The 14,227-nt window shown below is 34.0% G+C and overlaps 1 protein-coding gene across 3 annotated transcripts; it reads left to right on the top strand.

Moving 5' to 3' along the window:
- The first annotated feature begins 2,239 nt into the window (after nucleotides 1–2,239).
- LOC131034193 (uncharacterized) lies at nucleotides 2,240–5,503 on the top strand. 3 transcript variants are annotated; one of them, XR_009358472.1, is made up of 3 exons: nucleotides 2,240–2,711; nucleotides 2,835–4,826; nucleotides 4,957–5,503. XR_009358472.1 is itself a non-coding variant. In XM_059209063.1 (2 exons), exons 1-2 carry the CDS (start codon nucleotides 4,203–4,205, stop codon nucleotides 5,317–5,319), a joined length of 987 nt encoding a protein of 328 aa, XP_059065046.1. In that variant the 5' UTR covers nucleotides 2,240–4,202; the 3' UTR covers nucleotides 5,320–5,498. The 3 variants fall into 3 exon arrangements, 1 of the variants encoding a protein (XP_059065046.1); XR_009358471.1 differs by having other exon boundaries at nucleotides 2,240–4,826; XM_059209063.1 differs by having other exon boundaries at nucleotides 2,240–4,826; nucleotides 4,957–5,498.
- The last annotated feature ends 8,724 nt before the right edge of the window (nucleotides 5,504–14,227 follow it).

Below are 14,227 nucleotides of genomic sequence, written 5' to 3'. Positions count from 1 at the left end.
GAGATAAATAAGTCATGTGCTTGTGCACATGAGGCCATTAATAAAAAAAAATCTACCTCTATTTTTTTCTTTCACTTCTTCCAAAATCATTCTAGAACCATTGGCATACTTCTCCAATATTGGTGTGCTATTTTCATTGCTCATTTCATAGCCATCCTTCTCTATAGATTCCTTTCCCATTCAGCCACATATCAATCAATACAAATGACTCTATAGAAATTAAACATGTCCCTAACATCAAACTCGTCCTCCTTGTGCAATTGTCCTTCAATACCATCAACTTCATCCATAGTCTTATACAAATTTGCACTTACTATCTCATATTATTCTTCTTCAATTAGAAACAACTCCCTCAACAAATCATTTGGACTCCACCATTCACGTCACAACCCAAATTATGTTTACCAAAATCTACTACTTTCAATAGATTTTTTCAAAATGAAACACTGTCTCACAATTTTACCACTTCTTCTTTTACTATAATAAGTTCCTTGTCAAAAATTGCACTCTTTATCTTGGTATCTTTTGGTGTTCAATTTGGCCTCTCACTTTTTCCAGCAATATTCTTTGTCCATTACTTTTCTATCACTAAAAATCGGGCCCACAAATCTTCCTCACTATTTTTATTTGCTCCTCCTCCTCCTAATTCCTTATGTGAAATATCACTGTTGCTGCTACATCTACTTTTCCATTTTTTGTTGTACTTTTTGTTTTCTCTTCATTTTTTATGCCTTTCACAACCCATGCTTCTGTTGGCATCTTTTTCTTTTCATTACTCTTATCCAACTTCAGTTTTACACGTTATATACTTTGCCTTAACAACTGGTTTATTCTACTAACTTAGCACCATGTATCCATGATTCTTGGCAATATTTGATAAATCCAATTTTCTCCTTTCTCCAACTTCATTTTTACACGTTATATACTTTGCCTTAACAACTGGTTTATTCTACTAACTTAGCACCATGTATCCATGATTCTTGGCAATATTGGATAACTCCAATTTTCTCCTTTCTCTTTTAGCTTGAATATCAACATTCTCATTTCCACATACATAACCAAAATCAACATTTTAACTTTCGTTTACTTGTGTAATAACCCATTGTTCAGATTTGCTTCCATCGTTAATCTCATTAGTTGACAATTCTTCATTGTTGTAGTCTTCTTGAAATTAAAAACAAATGCAAATTATCTCTACTAACAATAGGAATAGGAATTCATAGAGGAAAAACAATACAATGCTATTGTGCCATGAATAATGATAGAAATTAAAAACAATACATTGTTATTGTGCCATGAATAATGCTAGAAATTACCTCCAGTGACAGGAATGTTGAATGAGATAGAATCAACAAAGAAACTAATTGTGGAAGCATTCACTTTAAATTCATTAGAGATGCACATTAAAACAAAAAATAGAACTTAGATTAATCATTTCCAATTCTTTATTTAGTTTAGGCAAGCTATAATACACTAGCTCAATCCTTTTTCGAAAAGTAATCAACTTTCCAATTCTTGCTCAGCTCAACTCCTAATTGATTCAGAACTTTGTTCTCTCCTATGTTCCAGTCTCCTTCCTCTCTAGGTATCAATCACATCTTCTCCAATCTTCAATCTATTCTGGCATAAAACTCTTCCCACTAATGTAGTTTTGTCTTCCTCTACATCACTCGTTCTCATGCTCTCTGTCGCACATTTTTTGTACTCTGAATTTTGTCGCATCAAACCTCTCTGTAGCCTCCCTCTCTCTCTTCTTTTCTCCCAACTATCGACCTCTTTCATTTGGCCTTCCACAACAATTTGGACTGTCTCCTACCTTCACTCCCACCAACCATATTGTCATCCTTTATTTTCCCTTTTATTCCTTGATTTGTTTTCTCCTTCTAAATCGTCTATTTCTAACTATCTTCAACCATTCATCTCCTCTTGTTAAATGCAAAACTACCCCTCCATTGAACTGTCGTACTATTTGTCCATGTGGTGACAAGAGCTGTGTTTGCCCAAACTGAACCTTCACGCCAACGGGAATTATATTTAGAAAATCAACAAATACAAAGACCACTAAAATTAGTCTAAAGACCCACATAATTAAAACATGAAATTCAACGAGAAAGCTCGAGGGGGATGCTCTTGCATCATTACTTTATGGAACCACTTCAAATAGTTTAACAAGTATTTATTCTTGTTTATAATATTTTGATTGTTGATGTGTAGCTAGTGTGTATTTGGATTTTTTGGATGTTTCACTGAAAATCTGAGTTACCGGGTTCGCCCCTGGGACGCCCTGGTACGCGTTCGGGTTCGATCGGGTCCGTGGCATGGGTCTAGTTCGACTTGGGTTCAACCAGGGTTCGAAAAATCCAAACAGTCGAACCCGGGGTCGAACCCAGTCGAACCTGGGCGGACCCAGTTGAACCCGGGTGGCTGGGTGGCCCATAAAGTTAAAAAACAAAGCAAGTTTATTTATTTTTCAATTCCGCCTTGTAAAAAGTGAAAATTATAACCTAAAAAACACTTCTAAAACATTTTATTGACACATTTCACTTCATTTGTGTTGCAAACAAAATTTTTATGAGAGCAGGTTGAAGAAAGGTTGAACAAAATTTGGCTTCCAAGATCAAAGAGGAGGAGTTGAAGATTGATTTTAGAAGCTTCAACAAGTGTTGCAGCATCATTTCCATACATTTTCAAGCTTCCATTGGCTGCAAGAGGTAGGTTTTTAAACATTTTTTTTCAACTATTTTTGTTTCACAAATTGTCAAACATGAAACTTGAATTTTTTTTCATTATTTAGTTTTTGTTTTTGAATATGTTTATTTTATTTCTTGCCATAGGAACTAGAATGGCATCTACATCTTTCTCCATTGGCAATGAACAAATAATTGCAAAACAAAGAAATGATCCAAATTCTCCCTTATGGAAATATGTGGACATTATAAAACAACTTCCGGGAGGTGGGGGATTCCGTTGGAAATGCCATGGATATGATATTGAATGTAATAGTTCATTTTATCGGGTGGTAGGCCATTTGTGTGGAATAAAAGGAAGAGGCATCAAAAAATGCCCTGGAAAAAATGGTAAACCTATACCAGATGAGATAGTGATGAAATATATTAGGGAGCATGAGGCGGCAGAAGAGAGGGAAGCTCGCAGATTGAACCAAACCGCATCAAAGAAAACAAGGGGAATGCAAGGCCCTTCTAATCCCAGTATTGTAGTAGAAGACCACCCCTTCTTTGCCACAAATGAACCTGAAAGTGAACCACCCTTGACACGTAAAAGAACAAAGGGGCCTTTAGAAACCGCATTCCAAAATGAGAGTAGATACAATGCTGATCAAGATATAGTAAGGTGCATTTATGCAAATGGGTTGTCATTCAATGTTGTTCGCTCCCCATATTGGAAGCAAATGATAAAAAGTGTTAATGAGGCACCAAGAGGGTATAAGGGCCCCGGTTATGAGAAGGTACGTGGAAAATTATTGGAGAAAGAGGTGAAGAGGATTGAAGACGCATTGAAACCCATAAGGGATTCATGGGTTGAGACAGGTGTAACAATTGTTATAGATGGGTGGAAAAATGCTAAAAACCGTCCCTTGATCAATGTCATAGTGGTGTCCCCTAAAGGGGCAATGTTTTTGAGAGCTATGGATTGTGAGGGCCAAATAAAAGATGGCCAATTTATTGCAAAAATTCTCATCTTGGCCATTGAGTCTGTGGGACCCCGCAATGTTGTTCAAGTCATAACGGACAATGCAAAAAATTGTAGAGGTGCTGGTTTGTTGGTTGAGCAACGTTATGATCACATCTTTTGGACACCTTGTGTGGTACATTCACTCAATCTTATGCTACAAAGGATTGGGCAAAAAATAAAATGGATCAGAGATGTGTATGCAGAGGCTGAGGACATTCAGATGTTCATCACAAACCACCACATGTCTCAAGGGATTTTTAGAACCTATTCGAATTTGGAGCTATTGAAGGTAAGTGAAATAGTAATTTAATTTTACATTTTCTGATTTTTTTGAATTTTCAATGTTAATAATATCATTGTGTAAGCTATATTGTGTATTCTTCTTTAAAGTTTGGCTTTATTTTTTAATCATTTGGCATTAATTTGTGTTATAGGTTGCTGAGACCTTTTTTGCATCAAACACAATCATCTTAAGATGACTTGTGAAAGTTAGAGTGGCACTATGCAATATGATGATCAACACCAATTGGATTGTATGGAAGCAAAGTAGCACTGAGAGGGCAGAAAAAATTAGGGATAGAATATTGAATGAGAAATGGTGGGATCTTGTTACGTATCTCCTAAGTATCACTGAGCCCATCATGAGCATGATTCGCTATACAGAGATGGATAGGCCTTGCATAGGTGAGATTTATGATGGCATTGATTCAATGCTTGAAAAAATAAAGGTCACTATAAATGAAAAAGAGAATGATCCTCAGGAGAAATTCTTCAAAGAACGGGAAGTAATTATTGTAGAGAGGTGGAATAAGATGACCACTCCTTTGCACCTTTTTGCCTATGCCTTGACACCTAAGTACTATAGCAATCAGTTTCTTGATAAACCAGGAAGGATTCCACCATGGAGAGATCTAGAAGTATCTGATGGGTATAAGGCAACATTTCTTAGACTATATCCGGATGATGATTTGCGAGATGTTGTTACAAATGAGTTCATAGAATTTGCAAATGGGAATGGTCTAAGTGTTGATGCACTTCGTCATAGATCCAAGAAAGATGCTCATAGCTGGTGGTACTTCCATGGCACATGCTTCCAACACCTACAACCCCTCACTATAAAAGTTTTATCACAAGTAAGTTTAATTAATTAAAATTTTAAATTTACAAGTTTTAGTTTATTTATAGTTTACTTTGTCTTCATAGGTTGCTAGTAATTTTATTTTTATTAATGTATAACTTTAATTGTTTACTTTGTCTTCATAGGTTGCTAGTTCATCTACTTCAGAAAGAAATTGGAGCACATACTCTTTCATCCACTCAGTAAACCGCAATAGGCTACTATCAAAAAGAGCGGAGAATTTAGTATATGTGCATTCCAACCTACGTCTTCTTTCACACAAACAACATGACTACACACAAGGGGAAACAAAGATGTGGGATATAGAGCCAGAGCATACTGATTTGGATGCTCCTGCTTCTCAGCTTCTTGCATTGACACTTGATGACTCGGAAATTGAGCCAACTTATAGTGCAAGTGCAAGTGGCATTGGCTCATGTAATGTCAATGTCAATGAGGAGGTGGAGGAGGAGGAGGATGAAGAATTAGATGATCCATTTGATGATTAAACTTTAAGTTTATATTGTTGAAAGTTGAAACGATGATACTTGAATATTTTGTCATTTTGATATTAAACTTGATGTATATGATGCTATTATCAATTATGGTATGATCATGATGCTATGATTACAAGTTTATGTTTGTTTTGTTGTTTATATGATGCTATGTGACATGCATATTTTAATTCATGCTTATAGGCTTCACAAATATCAAAATATATATATATATATATAAAATTTACATGTTTTTGTACTAACGAACCCAAACCCCTTTTCAAAATTTTGTTGTACTGGTGTACCGGGTTCTTCGAACCCGAACCGAAACTGGAACTCGAATCGGCAACCTAGCTGAAAATCAACAGCTTCAATAAGATTTAATGGTTCTGCTGTCCTTTGTAAATTTGTACATATATACCACCTGAAAGATTAAGATTTAACCAGCGTTGTTAATAGATATACATACTGGAAAATGATTTCTAGAAAACTGTCATTTAACCTTTTTTTTAAAAATCCGAAAACAATGTTCGATTCTATTTATAGTTTGAAGGGGGAGACTGAGTAAAAATGAAAAACTTAATTCAAAATACACTTTATGTTGATATAACATAAACTTATAATTATCAGCAATAACTTTATAAAGTATTGCAGCATTAAATAACTTTTAAAACGTAACAATGTATGAGAACAAAAAGCAGTTACTGTGGTAATATTTTTCAATATGCTAATGGAACATGGGAAAATAATGGAAAACACCGAGTCTTGTTGCCATTGCGAGAGGGAATTAATTGATTAAAATTGACTAATATTAATTGATTCAGAATATTAATACTTTTGTTTGAAAGATATTTTTAAAGATATTGTTAAGATTTTGTCATGTTTATTGAATGTGATTCTATTATTCTGTGATATTCATATTTTCTATTAGTTCTTTTTGAATGTGTATGCAATAGTATTTTTAATCACTAGTTATGCCTTTGTTATGATTCATGATGGGCTTTGTACTTTAATAGTTCTTGCATTTTATTGATGATCTCTGGCTCTCTATTTCTATCTTCTTGGCTCATGGTAATCTTTCATGCTATGTTTATCACCATTACGACTATCACACAACTTAAGGTTGTTATGAGATATTCAAAAAATGCAAATGGATGTTTTAAGCTCATGGCTGCTCTGTCTTGTCATCATTCACTGGTTTTTCCGTTTTTGAGCCCTTTCGACTGTCATAAACTTTTGACAATTCTATTGTTTGTTTTTTTAATACATTTTTATTGAAAACTAAATAAAAATATTTCAAATAAATTGTTTATATTTTTAATACCTTTTTTAATATTGTCTTTAGAGAGACAATAGTTGAGATCTAAAGACATATCGTCTCTCGAGAGACTATGATTTTAATCCCAACTATTGTCTCTAGAGAGACAATATGTCTTTAAATCCCAAATTGTCTCTACAAAGACAAAAATAATTATGTTTTCTATCGTCTTTATAGAGAGAATTTTAAAGACGATAATTTAAGACACTCGGTTAAAGACATTTTTTAAGACAATACCAAACTTTTTTTTTGTCTCAAGTTGAGACAATTTCCTCAAAAATTGTCTTAAAAATTCTCTTAAAACACCCCTCTATGTAGTAGTGCGCGAACCTTCACGCCAATGGGAATTATATTTAGAAAATCAACAAATACAAAGACCACTAAAATTAGTCTAAAGACCCACATAATTAAAACATGAAATTCAACGAGAAAGCTCGAGGGGGATGCTCTTGCATCATTACTTTATGGAACCACTTCAAATAGTTTAACAAGTATTTATTCTTGTTTATAATATTTTGATTGTTGATGTGTAGCTAGTGTGTATTATTTATGGACTTTAGTGTCAAATGAATAAGGTGAATTACCATATGTATTCAATCTTTTCTCTTCATTTTGATTTTTTTTTAAATTAATTATAAATACAATTACTGGTATGCTTCCATCATGTTCATTGACTTCTATAGTTTATAGGGACTGCTCTAAGATCTTTAGATTACTCTATTCATATCTTAGATTACGCTATTCATATGAGGTAGCCCTGGAAATATTTCTATGCATAATTGTTCTTATAGCTATATTTGTGTGCACTCCAATTAAAACTATTGATCTTGAAGATCAAGAATCTATAAACATATCACACTGAAAAGTAAACATTGAATACAAATAATTGAACTGGAATTGTCCTTATCAAATGTGAAAGGAAATCCACTATAGTAACTCAAAATGAGAATACACACCCTGCCTTTATTTTATAAATAAAATAAAAAAGTCTTAGAAACAAACAAATAGCAACAAATAGCAAGAGTTAGTTGTAAATCTAAAACAGAAGGCTAGAAAAAAATTTAAACTTATACTTCATAAATTTTAAATAGAAAACATGAATGCAATCTTAGACTTGTAATTCCTAAAATCATTCTAATTTTAGAAGAGGATGAGGATGAGGATGGTAAATGCATACATCCTTGCCATTCTCATCTCTTGGCAGCTCACAAGTTTGCATTTGTTTATGTAAAGGCTTGCGAAGAACACAAAGTAACAATTAAGTAAAGATATCCAACATAAAGGCCTGAAAATGTTCCTATTGATTGGTTTGTTATAATTATTATCCCAATATCATGAATTATCCTTTGAAGAAAAAAAATAAAATAATTGCTTCCCCAATTTTAGATTCACTAAATGCACTGTCAGTTTCTACAATAATTAATTAAAAAGAAAAATCTACATGAATCTCACTGTTGCATTCTACAGTTAAATCACATGTTGCTTATGTTTATTCAACTGCATATTTGAATTTGGTGATGGGAAAAAGTGGAAAGAAATGGTCATGAGTGAAAAACAAAAGAGGAAACTAAGATGAAATTGTGAAGGTTGGAAAACCCAAGAATGATTAAACACTCCTTCCCACCTCTACACTAGTGCAAATATTTACATATAAGAATCTAGCAATCTCTAAGATACTTCGATTTTGATTTCTGTACACCAAGGGCTCTACTGCACTTTGCCATTGCTCCATTTCATCACTGACTTGTTACACTTTTACACTTTTAAAAGAGGTATGCTCCTAATTAAATTTTCTTTTAAAAAAGTTTTTCTGTCATTTGACAATATAATTTATTTAAATAATTCATCATAAGATTTGATGTGGAAGACATTATAAGTTTTTAGTTCAATACTTTATTTTATATTTCAAATTTTTTAAATTGTAATAAGTAATTTAAATTTTTATATCTAAAAAAATAATTAATTTATAGTTTATAAATTTATTTCTATATTATTTAAAATTAATGTTTAATTTTATGTATCTTTTTTATTTTCATTATAATTGTTATATTTTAACTTTTACATCTCCAAATTCTATCAAAGTCACTAAAAACAATTTTATTTTGTTTTTATTTACCTAAGAGTAGTTGTAGTATAAGACACTTCAAATTTTATGTAAGCTATGACCCTTCCAACTTTTAGTAATTATGAACATTATATATGTAATCCTTTTAGTCTTTATGCAATGTTCTTAATTACATTTATCTTTTTCTTTTCACATATTGATCTTCCTTTCTTGTAGTCATTGCATAATTCTTTATCAGATTTAGTCATTGGTTGTAAGAATAACTAGAAATTTTTTAACTATGAGTTAAGAATAGGCAAATGTTTGAATAAAAAAGTTAACTTTCATCAAATATTTTTAAAATTGTTTTGAGTACAAAATTCAAATTCAAATTTGTTTTAAAAAGTATTAAATATAATTAAATGTGCATTTTTTATTTGGAAAATCATTTTAAAGATTATTTTGTTTGATAGATTTCAATTTTAAGAATTGTTTTAAATTTTTGCATTAATGTCTTTTTTCTCTTCAAAATAAATTAATTTTGATGTTTTATTTCAAAATGCATATTTTGTTAGGAAGGTTGATGTCTTCTCTTTTTTAAATAGAAGAGGATAGAATAATTAATTTTCACAAAAATAGTAATATTTAAAAATATGGTTTTTACATGACCACAACATCATATGCATTGATTACATGTGAAACTTTGTTGGATCCCCTGTTTTTATGTTAAATTTCTATAAAACATATAGATTTTGGCGAAATAATAGATACTTTAAATTTTGGAACATATAGATTTTGGGGAAATAATAGATACTTTAAATTTTGGTTTAGTTTCAAATTGGAATATTTTTTTTTTTCTTTTTATTCATAAATAGTGAATTCTTTTATTTATAAAATTTTAAAGTAAAATTTTTATTTTTCATATTCATTATTTTAAAATTTTGATTTGGTGATATTAATTAATCAAGAGAAGATATTTCAAGATGCTATTATGGTGTATTGTTATAATATGAGTAAATTTTTTTTGAATTAAATCTACTGTAATTTATTTCATAATTTAATTATTTTTTTTGTAAAGAAGTTACACATATATTTATGTTAGAGATATGAAAGATAATCAATCAAACTAATTTTTTTTTTAGTAATTTGAATAGATTTTACTTTTTTGGATATTTAAATTTATTTTATTTTAATAATATAAAAAAAAGTATCTTTACTAACTTATGTTGTTTTTTTATAGATTTTATTTATGTTGTTTTAGTGTTATAGAAAAAGTTTTAATTATTTCTCTTCAATTTATTTCATTTATACTTTTTACACTTAGCCCATTTATGAAATTAATAAAATAAATTCTTATATTCAAGCTAAAACAATGTCAACCATATTGGAATTTTTTTTATAGAGTTGTACTTGACATATTTTCTAGTGTTTTGTAATAGTATATGACATGTTCAAAAGAATGGTTTCTACCAGTTTACTTGATTGTGCTATGTCCATATTGCACATGCTTGTTAGAAGTTTTTCATATATATATTTACTACAAATTTTAATTTATAAATCTTCTTATCCTTGATTTCAATCACTTTCTATTGGTGATAAATAAATGATTTTCATATGATCAATTATTAAACTTGCCCAACTTATAAAAAAATAGCATATACAATATATAACCTGATAATAATTGTTTTTAATTATTATTCTTCTATTTCTCCCGGTATATGGCTATTCACGTTTCTCGTACACTAAGATAGTACATGACACGTCGGCTATTTTTTTTATGTATTCAGCCCACCTAATACAAACCACAAATTTGTATACACGATGTCTATACTCATATTAATGTAATTGTTCTCTGCCTTAGTTTTTAAGTATAATAAAGTGGTAGTTTTTTTTTTATATATATTAGAAATCGAGAGTTCAAAATATAGACAAAGAGTTTATACAAAATTAGGGAGCGGGGGGGCAGGGCCTCAACTGCCAATCAGAGGAATATATACATTTATCTAACTATCCAAAAAGAGGGGGCATAGCAGAATAAATCAGAATTGGAGGATCTCATCCTGATCCTCTAGCCATGTGGTCCAACCCTGTTCGCCTTCCATCCAGGCCACCTTCTTTCTAGTAAGGATCTAGGAGCACATCTCAATCCTATTGAAGGGAGGAGGCCTGCTGTCCTGTAGATCCTTTATCAGCTTCTGCACTACCTTATCGAAGGAGGTCTGGTTCTCTGCAATCCTAGCCCATTCGTACCCGTCTTGCATCTCGTAAACAAACATGGTTGCCCCGCCATCTTTTAGGAACTGCAATAGCTTATTTCTCTTGAGGTTCATCACAAAATAGACCTGTACAACAATTTTGTAATGTGTAAGTTTTTTAAAAAACTCAGTATGTTCCCTTGTAATACCTTGGAACTTCTCCTCATTTCTAAGTTTCTAAATAAAACAAAGAATATACGAAGATAAGATTTGCCAAACAAGATTATTATCCTTTCTCAGTCCATGAATAAAACCAGTAACTATATCAAGAGGAAACACAAATTTTACAATAGAAATTCCAAACAGAAGCCAAATATCTCTAGCAAAGGGCAATCGAAGAAGATGTGGCATGTAATCTCAGGTTTTCTGCAGACAGAGCACTGGTCATATTCAGCCAATATCCTAATAGGTAATCTGTCCAACATAAGTTGCCATCTGAAGCACTGAATCTTAGGAGGAATGGGGGATCGCCAGAGTTTCAGAAAAGATTGCTGCCAAGTGTGGGGGCTAAGATTAACATACCATAGTTTGTTGACATGCTCAATCATCAACGGATCACTGTTTAACAGGGCGTATATAGATTTGGCTTTGATTTTAGGGAGGGTAGAGCCATCCTTCCATAGGAATGAAAGGTACCTCTGGGCATCTACATGGGTCTTCTTAGGGATGTTAAAGGGAATGCAAGCAGTTTTAATCATATTGTATGTCTTCTTATGAGATGCAGGGAGGTCATATTTAGTGCTAAGGGATTCCCAACTAATAAGGTGATCATGTTCAAGAATATCCATAATGTACTTGATTCCTTTATTATGCCAATGCTTATCTGAGCAGTCTTGGGTTAGGGCAAGGGGTTTGGAGTTGTGATGCAAGTTCCACCATATTGACCTTTCACCGTGTAGGGACTTATCAGAGTTGATGCTCGAGTTTCTGATTAGACCATGCACATGCTCCCAGGCTTTCCAGATAGATTTGAGCACCCAAGTGCCTTGGATAGACACAGGAAAGCTGCTAGCAATTAGGTCACTGAGCGGGAGAGCTTTCCAAGTTTTGTCTATTTTGGGAACACCATTTTGTATGTTGTTAGTAATGAGGATTTTCCAGGGTTCTTTCCCTTCCAAAGAGTGGAATATCCATTTGGCTGCAAGGGAGATGCCTTGCAATCTAAGATCCTTAAGGCCTAGCCCACCAAGTTTTTTATCCAAGTGGCACCAGGTCCATTTGACCGCGTGAGATTTCCTTTTACCCTTCCCATCCGACCAAAGGAACCGTCTGATAGCCTTTTGGATTTCAAAGATTTGGTAGTTGCTAAACATCCAAACCGAGGAGTAGTAGATACTGTATGAGGATAGGATTTTTTGGCAGACTTGAATCCTGGCGGCAAGGGAGAGAACCCTATTGTCCCACTTGTTGAGTATACTGTCTATCTTTCCCTTCACCCAGCCCCACATGTCCTTAAGAGAGGGAGATAAAGAAAAGGTGATGCCAAGATAATGGAATAGTTTAGTGGGTCCTCCCCATGCATAGCCAAACTATTGAAGCCAGTTTGGGGGATTCTCTTTCCAACCAAGTAGAATGGATTTGGTGTTGGATACCTGGGCTCTGGAGGCCTTACTGAAAATGTCAAGTTTTTGATTGAGGGAATCAATATTGTATGTTGAGAGCTTCAGGAAGAACGAGGTATCATCAACAAATTGGATGTTGATCAGCTCAGAGTCGTTCGGCAAGGTAATGCCTTGGACATGGGGGGACAGGGTGTCATCTCTAAGGAGATAATATAGGGTGTCATCTCTAAGGAGATAATATAGGGTGTCGAAAGCAATGAAAAATAGAGCAGGGGTAAGGGGGCAGCCCTGTCTGATCGATCTAGAGAGGGGAATCGACTGGGAGAGGGTCCCATTGATCTCAAGTAGGGCATATGCATCTTTAAGGAGGATTCAAACATAGTCATAGAATTCGCTAGGAAAGCCAAAGGCAGAGAGCATCATGAGGATGAAGTTCCATTCCACCCTATCATATGCTTTCTCAAAGTCGACAAGGAACATGGCGGCGTCTTGGTTGGAGGTCCTAGCCCATTCCATGGATTCCCAACTCATTACATGATTTTCCAGGATGTACCTGCCTTTGATGAAGCCTGTTTGGGTGGAACATATGAACTTGGGGAGGATCTTCTCAAGTCGGGAGGCTAAGGCTTTGGCCAGGATCTTGTAGGAGACGTTAAGGAGGGTGATTGGCCTCCAATTTTTAATCAGGGCTTTGTCCCCTTCTTTCAGGATAAGCTTAATGATACCCCTATTTATGAATTCCCCCAAGGTGCCTGTGGCAAGGGATTCATTATAGATATCATAAAGGTCATCGGCAATCCAGTCAATGTTAGTTTTGTAGAATTTAGCAGGAAGTCCATTAGAGCCTAGGGCTTTGTTATCCTTAAGAGCCTTAATGGCATCCTTGATTTCATGCACGGTTAGCTTAGCTTTGAGGAGGTTGGATTCGTCCTCAGAGATTCTATTAGGGACAATGGTCCTACATCTCGTGCGGGCATCTGCTGAAGCCTCATTATCCTCAGAGGTAAATAGAGTCTTGTAAAATACTTCAAAGGCTTCTTTGATGTCATAGATATCAAGGAATTCCTTATTGTCTATAGATATTCTATCAATTTTTCCCCTGATCTGTTTTTGTTTGAGTAGATTAAAGAATATTTTGGAGCCCTTATCACCAAACTGGAGCCAATGGTTACGGGCTCTGATGATAGCACCTCTGATCTTAACCTGCTGGTGCTTTCTGAGGATATCTCTAGCCTCGGAGACCTACTTGGCCAAGGTAGGGGAAGAGGGCTGCAGTTGAATTTCATGCTCAAGGGAGTGAAGGCGCAGAGTAAGATTTTTTCTATGAACCTGAAGTCCTTGGCTTTCTTTTGGCCAATGGTTTGGAGAAGAATTTTCCAGGAAGAAATGTTCATTTTCCATCTACTCAAGGGGGATTGGGGGATATGCGGTTGCAGATAGAAGAGTCTAATTAATTTGATGGCAATAAGGACATCCTCATCTTGCAACAAGGAGGTTTTAAGCAAGAATTTCTTATTGCGGGAGTGGCAAGGGGTGATGGAGTTTCTAATGTTGATAATGGCTAAGATGGGGAAGTGGTCAGACAGGGTAGTTGGTAGGACTACAACCACATTCCCAAACTGGTTGGGGGAAAAGGAGAAGAACTCTTTATTAGCGTAGAACCTATCTAACCTAGAGTAGATCCGATTGGTGTTTTGCTGAAAGTTGCACTAGGTGTGCCATAGGTTAGGTTTGTCAAGTTTAG

This window comes from Cryptomeria japonica, chromosome 7, assembly GCF_030272615.1.
Source record: "Cryptomeria japonica chromosome 7, Sugi_1.0, whole genome shotgun sequence".
Lineage (NCBI taxonomy): Eukaryota > Viridiplantae > Streptophyta > Pinopsida > Cupressales > Cupressaceae > Cryptomeria > Cryptomeria japonica.
The sequence above is the reverse complement of the archived record's forward strand: the minus strand, read 5'-3'. Positions and strand labels throughout refer to the sequence as shown.

Excerpts from the sequence above, each read along its gene's own strand:
- LOC131034193 (XM_059209063.1), top strand. The coding sequence starts at position 4,203 with ATGATGATCAACACCAATTGGATTGTATGGAAGCAAAGTAGCACTGAG. Across the intron at positions 4,827-4,956 it reads CTATAAAAGTTTTATCACAA|GTTGCTAGTTCATCTACTTC; the intron begins GTAAGTTTAATT and ends TTGTCTTCATAG.